This window comes from Talaromyces marneffei, chromosome 1, assembly GCF_009556855.1.
Source record: "Talaromyces marneffei chromosome 1, complete sequence".
Lineage (NCBI taxonomy): Eukaryota > Fungi > Ascomycota > Eurotiomycetes > Eurotiales > Trichocomaceae > Talaromyces > Talaromyces marneffei.
In genome coordinates, this window is record NC_072348.1 from 5,327,581 (window position 1) to 5,342,908 (window position 15,328).

Here is a 15,328-nt window from a genome sequence, read left to right on the forward strand (position 1 = left end):
GCAACGACCGTACTTGGTGTGACTTACAGCGCCGCTTTTCTATACAGAAGCATGCATAGTCTCTAAATTGCACGTGTGCCTACGGGTTAATAATTGGACTGCATAGGTAGTACAAGTACAGCATCTACTTAGGTCTAGACTGGTATTCCCGATATAATCCCGGATCATATGGCCTAATTGCATATTACATAGGTAGCTTGCCTAGAGACTTTTGAACCCATCATATTAAGTGCTTATATCCGTACAAAAAGCCCTAATCGAAGCCTTGAAAGTCAGAAGGATTGGTTTCCTGAAAGGGAATCCGAGAAATATTGAAGCATTCTCATTGGTGTAACAGACTTCGACAAGTGCGCTATACCATTTTGGAGCTCGCATCTCGCATTTCCATTTTGAGAATAGTTGCTTGATACGCCTATAAAAGTTGAAGTTGGGACGTTGGAAGACTTATTTTGGACCTCATCGTTTATTATTGTTCTATCCTCACAAGCTTCAATCGACCTTGTTCAAACTTTGACTTACGTTGCAGGATTCTAAAATGGCAGTTATACCGGCTACAGAAAACCCTTCCCTCCCACCACGAGGCCACCCCGTCGGGATATCTGCACTCATTGTAGGTGCCGGAGTCGCAGGACTTCTGTGCGCGCTTGAACTATGGCGCCAAGGCATTGAAGTCCAGATCATCGAACGATCTCCCTCTCGAAACACCAGTGGTATGTATACCCAATCCCAGAGTGACTTGTCAAAAAGTGACGAGCCTTCCCTCCAGGCGATGGATTTAGTATCTCCTACAACATTATACGCTCGTTACGTAACTGGCCTTACATGGCCAAGAAAAACGAAGAGATCGCCTTCCATTCGTACCTCGCATGGCACAACAATAAGGGGGAACGAGTCACGGAGCCCATCAAGCTGGAGATCGAGGAGAGTAAAGGCCCGGGCATAGAAGAAGAAGAAGAAGAAGAAAAAAGCGGCCCATCTCACCAGGTGTACCGTCACTCTCGTCCCTTGTTTCATCTTATGCTGGATACGCAGCTCCAAATGATCGGTTTGAAAGTGCAGTATGGCAAGCGGGCTATACGCTATATCGATGAGGATCCAGAACAAGGTACAAAGGCCGCCGTGGAACTAGACACGGGGGAAATTATCGAGGCAGATGTCGTTATTGCTGCGGATGGAGTTGGTGGTCATTCCACAAAGGCTACGTTGGGACACGAAGTACCTGCACGTTCGACGGGACACGCCATTTACAGAGCAGCCTTTCCTGTCGAGATTGTCTTGTCTGATCCTGAACTTGCGGAAAGATTCAAATTGCTTCCAGATGGTAGTCCGGTTGCAGAATTATGGATTGGGTGAGTTAGTACTTTTTCTTCCTCTGTTTTCCATTTTACGTTGAAGGTTGTTTGTTTAATGGTCGATTAGTGAAGGCATCGCGGCCACATTTGGACGAACCCAATCTGAGATGGGGTGGAGTCTTAGGCACAAGGTATGAAATCCCCTTTTTTTTTAAATTGCTCGATTAGGAATAAAAGACATAGGCATCTCAAGACTCAGCAGAGTCGTGGTCAAAGTATATTGCACCCCAACAAGTGATCGATGACACCACTTCAAAGATCGAAGGATGGCCTGAATACGCAAATCGCTTGATTTTGATGACTCCTAAGGACAAACTCCTCAACTTTGAGCTTGTCTGGCGTGATCCACAGCCTATTTGGACCTCGAAGAGTGGACGTATAGTGCAGATTGGCGATGCAGCACACACATTTCTTCCCTCTTCTGGCAACGGGGCCAATCAAGCCCTGGAAGACGCGATCTCACTCGCCAAATGTCTGGCAATTGCCGGCAAGGACAATATTGGAGAAGCGACTAAGGTGCACAACAAGCTTAGGTAGGTACCCAGTCATTATCCAAGCCAATTCCGAATACGGAAAAAGGAAGCTGACAAAGTCGAGCATAGATTCGAACGTGTATCATGCCTCCAAAAAGTAGGAATCATCAACCAAGCAACCGGATACGGCCAGAATGACAAGAACAATCAAATTGCCAGCGACTTCAAACCTATACCCAAGTACGTAAAAGCGCTTATGGCTCCGTGGGTAGTGAAACATGACCCAGAACAATACGCCGCAGAAAAGTACCATAAGGCACTAGCTGCACTGAAAAGCGGGGATCAATTTGAGAGTACCAATATTCCAAGAGGATATGATTCTAAGCCGTGGAACTTTGAAGAGCTTTTGAAAATTGTGCAAGAAGGGGGCGAGATGGAGCTGAATGAAGATTGGTATAAATGAGGGAATAACTTCAAAACGATAACTGGAGGATGCCTAGCTTTTCAAGATCATTAGAATTGGGGAAAAGCATGGTTAAGGAGCTGTATGTTGATTCCATTACTGTCTGCTAACTTCGTCTCTATCTAAAACACTTTTTGTCTCTTTTCTTTCTTTTTCTTTCACCTTCTGGTTTTATTGTTATACAGTAATAACAAATAAGAAAAAGTCCCAAAAGCCGCAATGTCTGCCGCCAAAACTCCAACTTCCAAGTATCCTTTGCTCCTTTGAAGGAAGTTGCATCACAACCTCGCCAATCTAAAGGCTGGTTCGATGACTGGAAGTCGACTCCACGTCTTAGTTATCGGACAACCCAAGCTCACGACGGTACGTCACCTTGGAATCATTCGACATAAGAGGTGGAACAGAGTCAAGAAACTTCATCAATCCCTCCCAGTCGCTCTCGAACGCTCCAAGACGGTGCATAGTAGCTCTTGTCGAAATAGCGGCATGAACAAACTCCATCGTAAAATGAATCCAAGCCGCGCATTCACGCCAATTGTCCACGGCAGGGGGGCTACGGAACTCAACACGGCCGTGGATCAAGTTGGAGTTTGCGTCTGCTTCGAGATTGGTAAAGTTCCAACTCCAACGTTTTTGATCATTGTTCATAAGCTCGATCAATTCTGCCACGGTGGCGCAAGCGTCAACGAGCGCAATGCGTAATTCGACGCCAGAGGTGCCCTCGAACTGGGGATTCATACGAGTAATCGTGCTAGTGGTTTGGGTAGGAGAGCCGTTCCACTTGGCATAGTCGTTGTCATGGCGATCCTGGGGTAGGACAGAACGAATGGCATGTTCGAAGTACAAAATACTCTTAGAGAGAGACTTGACCTGCTCTAAGCTATCCCATCCATAGTGGTCGTTGGCTGAGACGCTCACTTGCAAAGCACACTCATCATCCACGAGGACAATAGTCTTATCTTGAAGGAAGGTGAATAACTTCTTGATAGAGCTCATCCATGGATAGACGTAACGACCACGGACGACGTGATCATGAGACATCATGATTGAGTAGTCGAAAATAGGAGAGGCAAACTCGAGGGGCCCTGGAAAAATTATCCTGAGTCAGAAAGATGTATTAAGAAAATGAGATTTTGGATTACAATCACTTACAACCATCACACTGCTCGATACCGAACATGTAAAGACTGGGATCGTCATGAATTTCCCAGAAGTTGTTGATTTCCCAACGAGTAGGGTGGGTTTCGACGATATCAGATTTCCAATCTTGGCGAGTCATGGATGGATATTTGACTTCAGGCTCGCCTGGAGGAAGCTCAGAAATTGTAGAGTTGTAGAGTTCAGCAATGTTGTCGGCTACCTTTTCGAGCTGGCTTGCCATGGTATCTTCAAGACGAATGTCTTCAGGCTCAGCCTTGAAGATTATGAACATCTCGATCTCGACACCGAACTTGTAGGCTGGCTTGGAGGATAAGCCGTTGGCAAAAGGCATGATGGTTGCCTGTCCTTGCTTTTAGGGCGGGATATGATTGAGGGATGTGAAGGTGGCAGGTCTCTCCTGATAAGCCGAGACAGGATGCGAGTCAAAAGAAGGAGGAGAAGATGATTCTTCGAGAAAAGAAAGGTTGTCCAAAAGAAATCGATCACGATACTCAAAAAGCTGATGCAAAAGAGAGGGTCGTGATGATGAACTCGACTCGAGAAATGAGAATCAAGGAGGTTGGTGAGATCGAGGAAAGAAATTCAGGAAGGAAGAAAGAAAGAAGAGGAGGACTTTAATATTTCTTTTTCCATTGTTTCGTTGGGAAAGAGTGAATCACACCATCGTCTTTTTTTATATGTGAATTGCTTAGTCGCCAGGGCAAGGAAATTGATGAGGCTTGATACTGTTATACGATGTTACGCGGAATGCTATTTAGTGATATGACAATAATACAGAACATGGAAGTGAATAGATTCAATGGAAAGCACCGGAATTGTAGAGGCTCTGTGAATGCTTAAATCACACAACAATGGTCTCTACTCAAATGGATAACATTCAGAGTTCCATGTGAATAGACATTAGATATTAGCCCTAACTACCTCTATATCTATATAGAGTGGTAGTCAGGAACAATACCTTACGTGCCGTAAGCTTCTAGAATAGAGGTCTCCAAGGTCTGAGGTTTTATTCAATTATTTATATGTTAAAGATGTTCATTTTCTCTGAATAGTAAGGTGGTTGCTAGACAGGGTGAAAGGGTATTCAAAAGAAGGATGTATTCTGGAGGCCAGCATACGAACAACGCGTTGAGCTAGTATTGTTCTATATTTTGAACCCATCATAACCTTGGGAGAGCAGTTGAGATAACGAGCCGTGATTAAGTAGGAATAGGCGGGTTTACTTGGTTGACGTAGAAGGCGAAGGTCATAGGCAAGGTATAGCACTTAAAGGGATATTCAATATCTAGGTATGAAGGGTAATAAGTAATTATCCCAACTATGATAACTTCTTGACTATCCCACTAGAATATATAATCATACCATTACAACAGAATAATGAGAACACTTATCAATCAAAACCCCTGTTCTTGAGTAGACGAGAGACAAAGTGAAAGTAGAGAAAAGAGAGAGAAATGAACAAGCGATGCAACTACCTGAAATCTGCAATTTGTTCATCTGCAAATTCTATAAAAGCAGCAGCAACTCCGTTGCCGCCATCTTCCTTGGTCTTCATAGTATCCAGAAGATCCCGCCTGGGATTTGGGTGAATACGACCCCAGGGCATGATGTATTTGCCATTATCTTCAATCTTCAGCTCAGGTGACAGTCCGGCCCAAAGTTCGGTGTATGCACCTTTCCTGGAATGGTGCAGCAGTGGACTAACAAGCATGATCACATGGGATGGGAGATGGCGAGTCAGGTTACTCTTCAGGTTGCCGGGGTTCTGAGTGACTGTCAAAATACCATCACCGCCTGCTTGCTTAGCGAGCGCATCAGCTAAGTACCAATTACCCAACTTGGAGATAGTGTAGTTGTGTTGAGGGTCAGGAATTGGCTTTTCGAGCTCTGATAGCTCAATTCCATACTTTGGTGTTTGTACTTGGTCAGTGATGGAGCTTGTGAAAACAACGCGCACGCTACCCGGAGCAAGCGATTTAGATGTGTTACACAGGGTCGGGAGTAGCAATTGAGTAAGCAAGTGCGGTCCAAGAACGTTAGTAGCTAGTTGCAATTCGTGGCCCTGCGCAGAAACAGAACCCTTGGGTGGGTTAGAAACACCTGCATTGTTGAACAAGACGTCTAGTCTAGACTCGGCTGAGGTGAACTTCTCCACAGCGGGCTTGATTGTGGTCAAGTCATCTAGCAAAAGATGCAGGAAAACAACGTCTCCGACTTCTGAGGAATCTTTTGTCGGGAGAGCCTTGATTTCGGCTATAGCAGCGTTTGCTTTATCTTCCGAGCGGCCTGCAAGGTACACTTTGCCTCCAGCTTGGTATAGCATAGTGACGAGCTCATAGCCAACGCCAGAGTACCCGCCGGTAACTATGAAGACCTTGCCTTTCTGGCTAGGAAGGTTGACCTCTGTCAAGGTTGGCTGAGGCGGGAAAAACTGAGACCACATGACACCCATGGTGAGGATAGGATTCTGAAGTGATGTTGGGGCGTTGATTGTGAGATGCGTCCGACCCGGGTTCAATTGGCAGTAATTGTTGATTTCTTTGTTGTTGCCTGGAGCCACAAAGGTACCACAAATTAATCAGAACTTTGCCATATATCCGGATTCGAATGAATTGATAGCTGTGGCTCTTTCTGACCATAAACCCCAAACAATTCAAAGGATGGATAAAGTTGTTGGCCTGGAGCTCTAGCTACCGGAACATGATGCTTGTTCAGTGCCCACCCAGAACGCACCACTGTTCTCCTTAGTCATTTTAATTGCAGAAATTAGCAGTCGTATTCATGTCCAAATGAGGGGCAATGGCAGCCACATCGCTAAAATAGCGTGCGGCGTGGCTGCGAGGTTACAGGGAGCTATGGCTCCCACAGGAGAAACACACTGTAACAGTGGAAGTGATAGTCGTAAAGAAGATATGCAGGATACATTATAGGAATAACCAAATGCACGAAAGTGGATGTTGGTAGGTGATCTGCATAGCGCATCGCCCCCAAAATTGAGGTATCAGAAACAGAGCAAATGGTGGAAAATAGTTACTTTTTAGCGGTGTAAGATATATTGTGTATGGCTTTGTAACAATACCGAATACCCTAGCTCGAACGTGATAGTTTGCCGCCCAGTCACAGGCATCCTCAGTTTATTACGTTGTATTGGTGGCGTATGGTCGTATGGGTAGTATCGACTCAGTTAAGTTAGTTATGGACTCCACTCTGCTCAGACATCAATCAATCACTTACCATCATCACTAACCACCATATTCAGCCTATGAGATAGACTACTCTATCTTTCCATGTTACTGGATATTACTCTGAGATGTGAAGCCGAAGATACACCGCAATAATATATCGCCAATAACGAATCTGATACGGTCAATAGTTGTATCTTTCTGACTATGGCTATCACAGACTGGCTTGTCGTGCCCAATCTTTGGCTGCTGGCCAAATCCCTTTTCATCGGATTTATACCTTTGGTAAAAAAAAAGAAACGGCCATCTTGGGACTCTAGCTGATAATTTATCGTAGTATTTTGTCACGATTATATTCAATTCTTTGTATAATGTGTTCCTGCATCCTCTCAGAAAATATCCCGGTACGACCCTCGAGGAGCCTGGATAGGCCCCTTTTCAAGCTTCGTGTCTGTGACACTTTGATTACTTCATTCTAATATGTAGCATCAAGGCCCGGTTTTAAGAGCGGCTTTTGAACTGCCGGATCTTCTCTCTATAGTCAGAGGTACTGCATATAAGGACACCAAAGCATTACACGATAGATACGGCTCGGTAGTCAGACTGGCACCAAATACGCTATCGTACAAGTCTTCTCAAGCTTGGAAAGGTCCGCACTCTACTCTAATTTTTCTCGGTTTACGATTGCTATATGAATTGACCGCATGGTATAGACATCTATGGACTCAAACCTGATCGGTCAGAGCTCGACAAGCACCCGCGTTATTACAAGCGATCATCTCGAAACCTCCTCGGTAAGTCCTAGCTTCTCTCATAAGGTCAACTTCAGGACATAGATCTAACGCAAATTAATAGTCGTTGACCAAGCTGACCATACTCGCATGCGTAAGCTGATTGCTCATGCCTTTTCTGATACGGCCCTTCTGGAGCAAAGCCCAATATTGACCAAGTACTTTGATCTGCTGGTACAAAGACTAAAACAACAGATTGATGGTTCTGAAAAGGGTCGAGTGAATATAGCTGGGTGGTTCAACTTTACTACTTTCGACATCATTGGGTATGTTGTAAGAGCTCCACGGTTCTGTACAGGAGACTATTCTGACGATAATATCTTCAGTGATATGACTCTAGGTGAACCATTTGGAGCCCTGGAACTAGGCGACTATACTCCATGGATGGGGTTTGTTTTCATCTCACTTGGGTCAAGTATTACTCAGCTAATGATCTACTCTAGCAATGTCTTCTCAGCAATTAGATTCCTCGGAGTCATTCGGTTCGCCGAAACATATCTCATCGTTGGGCTGCTGTTTCTTTTACTACAAAAGTTGATACCTTCATTTGCCGCCAAAAGAGCCGCTCATCTAGCGTACACCAAAAAGATGATCGACGCTCGTCTCGCTCGGGAAACCGATAGGAGCGACTTTATGACCCAGGCGAGTATTCTGGGTTACTATCAGAAATTCTGCTAGTGATACTAACAAGAACTTCTAGATCCTTCGCCACAACGACGACCGTGGCATGTCCTATCAAGAATTACTCGGTACCTGTAGAGTATTCCTGGTTGCCGGCTCCGAGACCACAGCAACCTTGCTTTCCGGAGCGATCTTCTACTTATTACAAAACCCCAGCTGCATGGATAAATTGAAGCATGAAGTCAGAGAAGCCTTCCCTAATGAAGACGATATCACGATGCGTTCTGTCACTTCTTTCGGCAAACTTCCATATATGGAAGCAGTTTTGCAAGAATCATTTCGCTGTTATCCGCCGGTTCCGTCTACTCTTCCACGGATTACAGGTTCCAACGGGGCACTCGTAGAGGGGAAATATGTTCCACCCGGGGTATGATCTATTTCCTCTTTGTTATGACTTCTTTAAACTCGTTGAAGAGTATTGACTAGAGCATTTTATTTGGTTATAGATCTCCGTTGGGGTACACCAATGGTCGGCATACCGTAGCAGCAGCAACTTTGCTTCTCCAGACACGTTCGACCCGGATCGATGGCTGCCCAATGCACCAGCAAAGTACCAAGAGGACGATAAGGCGGTGCTCCAACCATTCACACTTGGGCCTCGGCAATGTATAGGCAAAGGGTAAGTAATGTTTTACCAACTTTTTCTCAGAGCTTCATGATCTTCTTCCACTAACCCGTTGTACCACACAAAGACTAGCATATTTTGAGCTTCGGTCTATCCTCGCCCGTATGATGTGGCATTTTGAGATAGAGTTGGATGCAGAAAGCAAAGACTGGCTGGACGATCCAAAGGAGTTTGCTCTTTGGCACAAGCCACCGTTGTGGGTTAAGTTGAAGCATCGCACTGATTGAACTTAAGCAGAATATACTGCTTGGAAATATTTCCTGTTATTGATCCTCTTTCACGGTTCCATGGGGCCCAGTCCTATACTATAGAATAGATTATGATTACGTGATATTGCCGACTATGTCTAGCCGGATGATCCCCTTATTTAGCAGGGATAGAATGACTCGCCAACTGAATTGAACCAAAACTTATATTACTCACAACGCCAACCCAAGAAGAGAATTCAATATAGTCATAAAAGCGAAGAGCAACACGTTCCAGACACAATTCGCTGGATATGCTAACTAATCTGCAACCACATCCAAGGATAGAACCTAATTCACCGTGACGCGAATACCCTTGGTATCCAATCTCGGCAATGGCACCACATAATCATGGACGTGATTTGTGTCAGACGTATCACTCTCAAAGAGCTCTAGACGAGGACCACCAGGTCTGAAAAACACCGCGAGTGCAAGACTGAGCTCTGCCATCGCCAGGTTTTGACCGAGACATCTGCGGGAGCCTTTGGACAATCCGGATTAGTGACATGATCATCGTAATACTTAATAGATTAAAGACACACCTCTTGCAAACGGAACAAAGTTGCGCATCATATCCTGGTTGAAGTTTTCATCTAACCAACGTTCGGGCATGAATTCGAACGGCTTGGAGTATACCGATGTATCGGTGTGCATCAAGTAAGGTGACATGGCAACAGCGACCTGTAAAGAAATCAGCAACTATTCAGCAATTTGCTAGAGCTTAGGAGTAATGGAATGCTTACACCAGGAGGAATGGTCCATTGCCTATATTCAATAGGAGCGTCTGGTGAAACTCGTGGCAGAGGGTGCATTACTGAATAGCTGTGTCTGTAAATCATATAGTGATTAGTGAATCTCCCTTCTACGGAGACAATCAGAAATGCTTACCGTAGACCCTCTTTGATCAAGGCCTGCAAATACGGCAATTCCTCAAGCTCTACCCATGTAGGAATCTTTGCCGGCCAGTCTGCCATAGTTTGAGCAAGTTCTTCACCGAGTCGTTTCCGAATATCCGGCCGAGACAGGATGTGGCATGTAATATGGCTCAATGTGCGAGCAGTACTGGTGCTACCGGCTGACATGATAACCTGCGCCTCATTAGCGAGACGCTGGTCATCCAGCTCCGATTCAGGCATTTCACTGTTGACAATCCAGTGGAAAAGAGACGGATACTTTCGTCTGAAGGGGTCACGCTCAGACTTGTCCAGTTTGGCCTGTTTTGCGACAGCTACATTTCGTAAGGTCATCTTTTATTTGAGTCAGCCCATAGTGTTCACAAGAAGGACATTTAGAGAAAATCGCACCCTGTCAAAATCATCAAAGACCAAAGCCTGGGGTAATAATCGAGCAATTAGGAATTTAGGCAGGCTGTTGGCAGCTTGCGCAATCCATGGGAACATCTGAAAAAGATAGATAGATTTGATGATACCATGAATGAGATTGTACCTATCAAGAACGTTAGATCAAGAATCTAGAATGTCTCCACTGATTGTTTGAAGCTTACCATCCAGGAGAAAAGTTAGGCTCATCCAAAAAGTCCTCCTTTTCGGACCAGCACAATTTGCCAACCACATCACCGGACATGGCAAAAAAGGCATGATCTAGACGGATCACAGTTCCAGTGCCTGTAGCTTGAGCAAAGCGTGAATCGAGTTTCTCGATTGTCTCGGCCAACAGAGGCTGAAGACGGAGAATACCCGAACGAGAGAAGAATGGCTCTAATGGCTTTCTCCTGCGTCGGTGGAGATCATGTTCTTCGGTCAAGAAATGAGATCCTGGCTTGGTTGTTAGCTTTAGGCTACAAAGTTTCCGAGGCTTGAATCGGCCCACCATCGAAGCCCAAACCCTGGCTGAAGGGTTGGTAATTATTTGTCTTGCGTTTGGCCTCAGAGACATATATCTCGTCGTAAGCATCAGGATCATTGATGCACAGAATGCCAGGATTTATCCGAACAATTGGCCCTATACTCAATTTAACATGCTGTGACTGCAATCTGCCTTAAACAAGAGAAAGCTCTCCGCTCTCTTTCTTGCGAACTATTCGTCCAAAATCAAGGAATGCGTGCACCCACCATATTTCTTATGCATCTTCTCAATCTGATAGATGTATTTTCCTTGCAACCAAAAGTTGTAATAAAATTCATACCAATGGGTAGCAGCCGCAATCTTCGGGCCTGGGAAGCCCGCCAAAGGCGAGAAATACAGCCTGTAGATCACCAACCCAAGTCCATGTGTGATATATGCTATAGCTCCTATAATTGCCAAGCTAGCAGCAGGATGCGCCTGGACAATTGGAGGAAGATAGGACGTGAGAGAATCCATGATGTGTTGATGCTATCCTCACAAAACCACTTTCATGAATGTTTAACTTGGCGAACCACCATATGGCCCTCAACCAGGGAGAATGTATAACAACGATAGAAGAAGGATAAGGAAAGCGAAATAGTATAGACGATAGTATAGACGGCGTAATCAGAAAATGTACTGCATATCGAGTTCAACGGCATACTACAGAGTATGATACAAACCAGTCCACTTCGTACTATTCCTTGTTATTTTTAGTAGCATTAATCAAATTCCCTGTCTGTGAGTGTGTTTCATGCAAACTTTCTATCAAACTTTGACATTCGGTGATGTGTAGGTCGTCTGCCACACGCACAGCCATGTGCGCGAGGCTAAGTCAACTGTGGTCCCCCTAGCTAATCAAATGCAGGTGGCGCCTGAAAATCAATAGTAGCTTAATTGGAGAAACGCCGCTACGATAACTAGTACATACATATACGAATCACTAGGCTAGGTTACATACCTACAGATTGCGGCACCGTATTTCTCGTTCCGTGACCGACTCGCTTCCTACATATGGAGTATGAGAGGTCGTTATGATAAGTTATGGCCGGTTTACAATTGTGAGCTTATCTAAAGTCCTAGATACTCCCTTAACCTGAACCGGTTGCGTGGGCTGTAGGTTACACTCCATACCATGCAACCTCACATTGCCGTGAGCTTCAGTGGAGCCTAGTAAGAGCCAAGGAATACAGGCTGGCATGGAAGACTCAAACAAGTGATACTACTAGTGCAGAGCACGGGGCATGTAATATAATTGCTTGCGTCCAGAGCACCTTGAATGACGATGAGACGTGGTGGTGCAATCTAGACTAGATAGATACTACCGGCTTGGGGCACCCCGGAGCAGCACGGAATCAAGCCATCAAAAATAGATTAGTTTATTAATAAACGTACATCCTCGACCGTCACATCAGGCACAGATCAGAGCTAGCTGATGTTGATCATGACTCGCCAATCAGTGCCAATCACTCGTCTTCCGGGACTCCACTAACACGTGTCGTACGTGGTCAAGTTTACGCTTGTTGCTCCTGATGATGGCCTCTTTTTGATCCAGATGTAAGACTTTAAGTCAATAAATCACATTTTAAGATCTTAGAAGCTGCATCGTGCACCACCAACACGGGAAGTCAGGCCCTGGGCTGAAAACTAAAGACGAGAGCTGCTCCTCATGGACAAATCGAGTTCATTTTTGTGGGCCTGGGCTTGCTGTGACCAACGTTTTTGGTTGCTGATATGGGGCTGATGAAGCATCGGATTGGATGGATAAGGGATTCACTAAGCTTAGTATGCCCTAGTTAACTTAAGTTTCCTTTTTCCCGTCAATTCTGTTCATAGGGATAATAGCTCAGTACAACGCTGGGCATAATACATAGTGGCGATACGCCGCATAATTACTACGTACTTGCTAGACTTACAATGAGTTAGTTTCGTGCTTTACTCTAGTGGAGCAATAATGTCGAATCTCAATTGGGGGCCAAAATATCATGATCTCTGAGCAGTGAGACTGAGACTTGAAATGCGGCGCAGTCAGTCACCTGCCAATCATAAACGCCAAATATCCCATGTAGAAACGATATTTCCTTCATTTCAATGATTTCATGTCTATTGCCCACCTTAAGCGCCGGCACGGAGGGACATGCCATCAGCACTAGCTACTACCTTGACGCTAGTGTCGCGATAAGATTCTAAATGTTGTTGAGCAATATTCATCCACAGGCACGTCCAAATGACTTTGTACTAGTTTCCGTTGCGATTTGCGAAACATACCTCCCTTATTGGGCACATAGTATTAAGCGGTTTGATCGACCTGCTAATGCTATCACGTTGAGAGGTAAGAACATTAGAGAGAAGAAGGATTTCCTCGGTTGATTCTAACCCGTTCGTCGATAGCACGCTGGTCTTCAATGGAGACTCGTTCTTAATCAGCTTCTGTCGCATTCATGAAAAGCGAGGATCATATTTAGACTTTCCACCATGCTGATACGAATTTCTATTGTACGGAGGCGTGGCGTCCGGACTACAACGCAGTCAGTTCTGTAGCAATCCAACCGAATTAGCTTAAGAAATAGCTTTTGATCCTAATTCTAGAATTCAGATACTAGGTAGCCCACAATATTCACTGTCTGGTCTGGGCGTCTGTCCCACTTTGGGTTCGTACAGATACCGACTCCCGAAAAGATAGCGCTTACCCAAGATTGCAGGCTACCGATGAATATCAAAGCTGAGAGATCCTGGTTTCCAAGGTTTGCATTGCATCTGCAACCTTACATGTCATTGATATATGTCACTAGGCAGAGAAAATTGAACCACCAGACAAGAGAAGAGAAAGCTCGAAAACGACAACAATCAAAAACATCCTTTTGAGTGGAGACCTTTCTATATCTCTACCAAGATTAGCATATAATTGGCAAGATGGAATACCGTTATTCAGAACGCATCGATCCAAAGACGTACGAGACTCATGGTCTCTGCGATGGCATTGAGCTTCGCATACATAAAGATCCTCATGGAGAAATCAAAGGTGCTTTACGATGCCAGCATGACTGGGCCAAGCTGGTAGCACCAGTCAATCAACCTTTCTGGGGAACACTGGGTGATCCTTACAGCTTTATTCGAGTGTCCATTCCGGAGACACTTCCTGAGAGGCTTGAGATTCTATCATACGCCAATGAATTTGCCTTCATATATGATGGTAAATGGCTTTGCCCCATACAAGACGATTCTTAAGCTGATGCACTGCCTTTCAGATGCAATTACAGAAGACATCGATCAGAAACTGGTAGGCTTTCAATCACTTGCAAACCTAGGGCTACTAGATGAATTTAGAACAGCACTGAAACATACGTTCATTAGGAGTCAACCAATCGCCGCGAGATTCTCGATGAGTTTGGATCGAGTAGCTTTACATTGGAACGGCAAAAAGACACTGCTAACCGTCACCAACAAGATGCAGCACTTCGGCGAGAAGGCGTCAAGCAAATCCAAGGACAGATCTTCAAAGAAATGCTAGCAATCGACAAGGAGCGAGCAATGACTACCATGAAAAATTGGCAGAAATTCATCCAAGTTCAGAGCAGCCGAAAGCGCTCGGAGCCGTTTTCAGGGTTGGATGAATATTTACCTTATCGTATAAGTGACGCAGGAGAGCTGTAAGTCAATATCCCTCTCTATCATGGGCTATAGCAAGGTGTAGACTGACCATGCTCCTCTTTTGACACCAAAAGGTTTTGGTTTGGCATGATCACATTCGGTATGGGTCTAACGATTCCGGATCATGAAATGAGCCTTTGCAAAGAGCTAGACCGTCCTGCCTGGGAAGCTCTAGCACTGACCAACGATCTTTACTCGTGGGAAAAGGAGCGGGACGATGCGGCGAAGGCCGGAGAATCGCTTGTCGTCAACGCAATCTGGGTTTTGATGGAAGAATATTCCCTTACAGAGCCCGAAGCGAAAGATCTCTGTCGACAAAGGATCAAGGAATCCGTTTCCCGTGCAGTCAAAATTGCCGCGGACACTAAGAAACGAATGGATTTGTCATTGGACTTGCGACAATACACCGATGCTATCACGTATAGTGTCAGTGGAAACCTTGTCTGGAGCATATATTGTCCACGCTATAATCCAGAGGAAGTGGAGCGAAATAATATCTTTCTTTCACATTATATCCGGAATGAGAGTCTAGACCAGCAAGATCCGCTCAATCAGCAGCCACAGAATAACGATGCAAACCCGAAGAGCTACAACCACATCGGCAGCAAGTATCCATCGAGTGCCTCAAGCAGTCCGTCTTCTTTCCACGTGCGGCAGAAGTCAGATTTGGTGAACGTCGCAGTCGGCGGCGAACCGCTGCGTTAGATTGAGTGTTTGTTGATTTGTTATTATGCAAGGCACCATTGAAAAGACATAGAGTGGTTTATTTCAATATTATTCTATATTTTTGTACCGTTCATACATATATCTACTTGCTACATACCTACGGACGATGTAAGCACTGAGTTGGAGCGATGAG

General features: G+C 45.0%; 6 protein-coding genes across 6 annotated transcripts; 3 read left to right on the forward strand and 3 right to left on the reverse strand.

Annotated features, from left to right (window-relative positions):
* Positions 1-535: 535 nt before the first annotated feature.
* EYB26_001956 (uncharacterized protein) lies at positions 536-2,288 on the forward strand (the record flags this gene model as incomplete). The annotated part of the gene is made up of 5 exons (XM_054261264.1): positions 536-710; positions 767-1,349; positions 1,420-1,483; positions 1,536-1,885; positions 1,955-2,288. The coding sequence occupies 5 exons, from the start codon at positions 536-538 to the stop codon at positions 2,286-2,288; spliced, it is 1,506 nt and encodes a 501-aa protein (XP_054117239.1).
* Positions 2,289-2,621: 333 nt separating this feature from the next.
* Positions 2,622-3,780, reverse strand: EYB26_001957 (uncharacterized protein; the record flags this gene model as incomplete). The annotated part of the gene is made up of 2 exons (XM_054261265.1): positions 2,622-3,373; positions 3,441-3,780. The coding sequence occupies 2 exons, from the start codon at positions 3,778-3,780 to the stop codon at positions 2,622-2,624; spliced, it is 1,092 nt and encodes a 363-aa protein (XP_054117240.1).
* Positions 3,781-4,920: 1,140 nt separating this feature from the next.
* Positions 4,921-5,901, reverse strand: EYB26_001958 (uncharacterized protein; the record flags this gene model as incomplete). The annotated part of the gene is made up of 1 exon (XM_054261266.1): positions 4,921-5,901. One exon carries the CDS (start codon positions 5,899-5,901, stop codon positions 4,921-4,923), a length of 981 nt encoding a protein of 326 aa, XP_054117241.1.
* A 937-nt stretch (positions 5,902-6,838) lies between these two features.
* Positions 6,839-8,955, forward strand: EYB26_001959 (uncharacterized protein; the record flags this gene model as incomplete). The annotated part of the gene is made up of 10 exons (XM_054261267.1): positions 6,839-6,916; positions 6,969-7,035; positions 7,125-7,280; positions 7,345-7,425; positions 7,487-7,688; positions 7,749-7,811; positions 7,866-8,064; positions 8,123-8,470; positions 8,550-8,722; positions 8,796-8,955. The coding sequence occupies 10 exons, from the start codon at positions 6,839-6,841 to the stop codon at positions 8,953-8,955; spliced, it is 1,527 nt and encodes a 508-aa protein (XP_054117242.1).
* A 309-nt stretch (positions 8,956-9,264) lies between these two features.
* EYB26_001960 (uncharacterized protein) lies at positions 9,265-11,295 on the reverse strand (the record flags this gene model as incomplete). The annotated part of the gene is made up of 8 exons (XM_054261268.1): positions 9,265-9,455; positions 9,516-9,654; positions 9,717-9,801; positions 9,862-10,220; positions 10,278-10,419; positions 10,478-10,748; positions 10,804-10,935; positions 11,046-11,295. 8 exons carry the CDS (start codon positions 11,293-11,295, stop codon positions 9,265-9,267), a joined length of 1,569 nt encoding a protein of 522 aa, XP_054117243.1.
* A 2,436-nt stretch (positions 11,296-13,731) lies between these two features.
* On the forward strand, positions 13,732-15,174 carry EYB26_001961 (uncharacterized protein; the record flags this gene model as incomplete). Its single annotated transcript, XM_054261269.1, has 4 exons — positions 13,732-14,011; positions 14,067-14,098; positions 14,173-14,468; positions 14,544-15,174. The coding sequence occupies 4 exons, from the start codon at positions 13,732-13,734 to the stop codon at positions 15,172-15,174; spliced, it is 1,239 nt and encodes a 412-aa protein (XP_054117244.1).
* Positions 15,175-15,328: the final 154 nt, after the last annotated feature.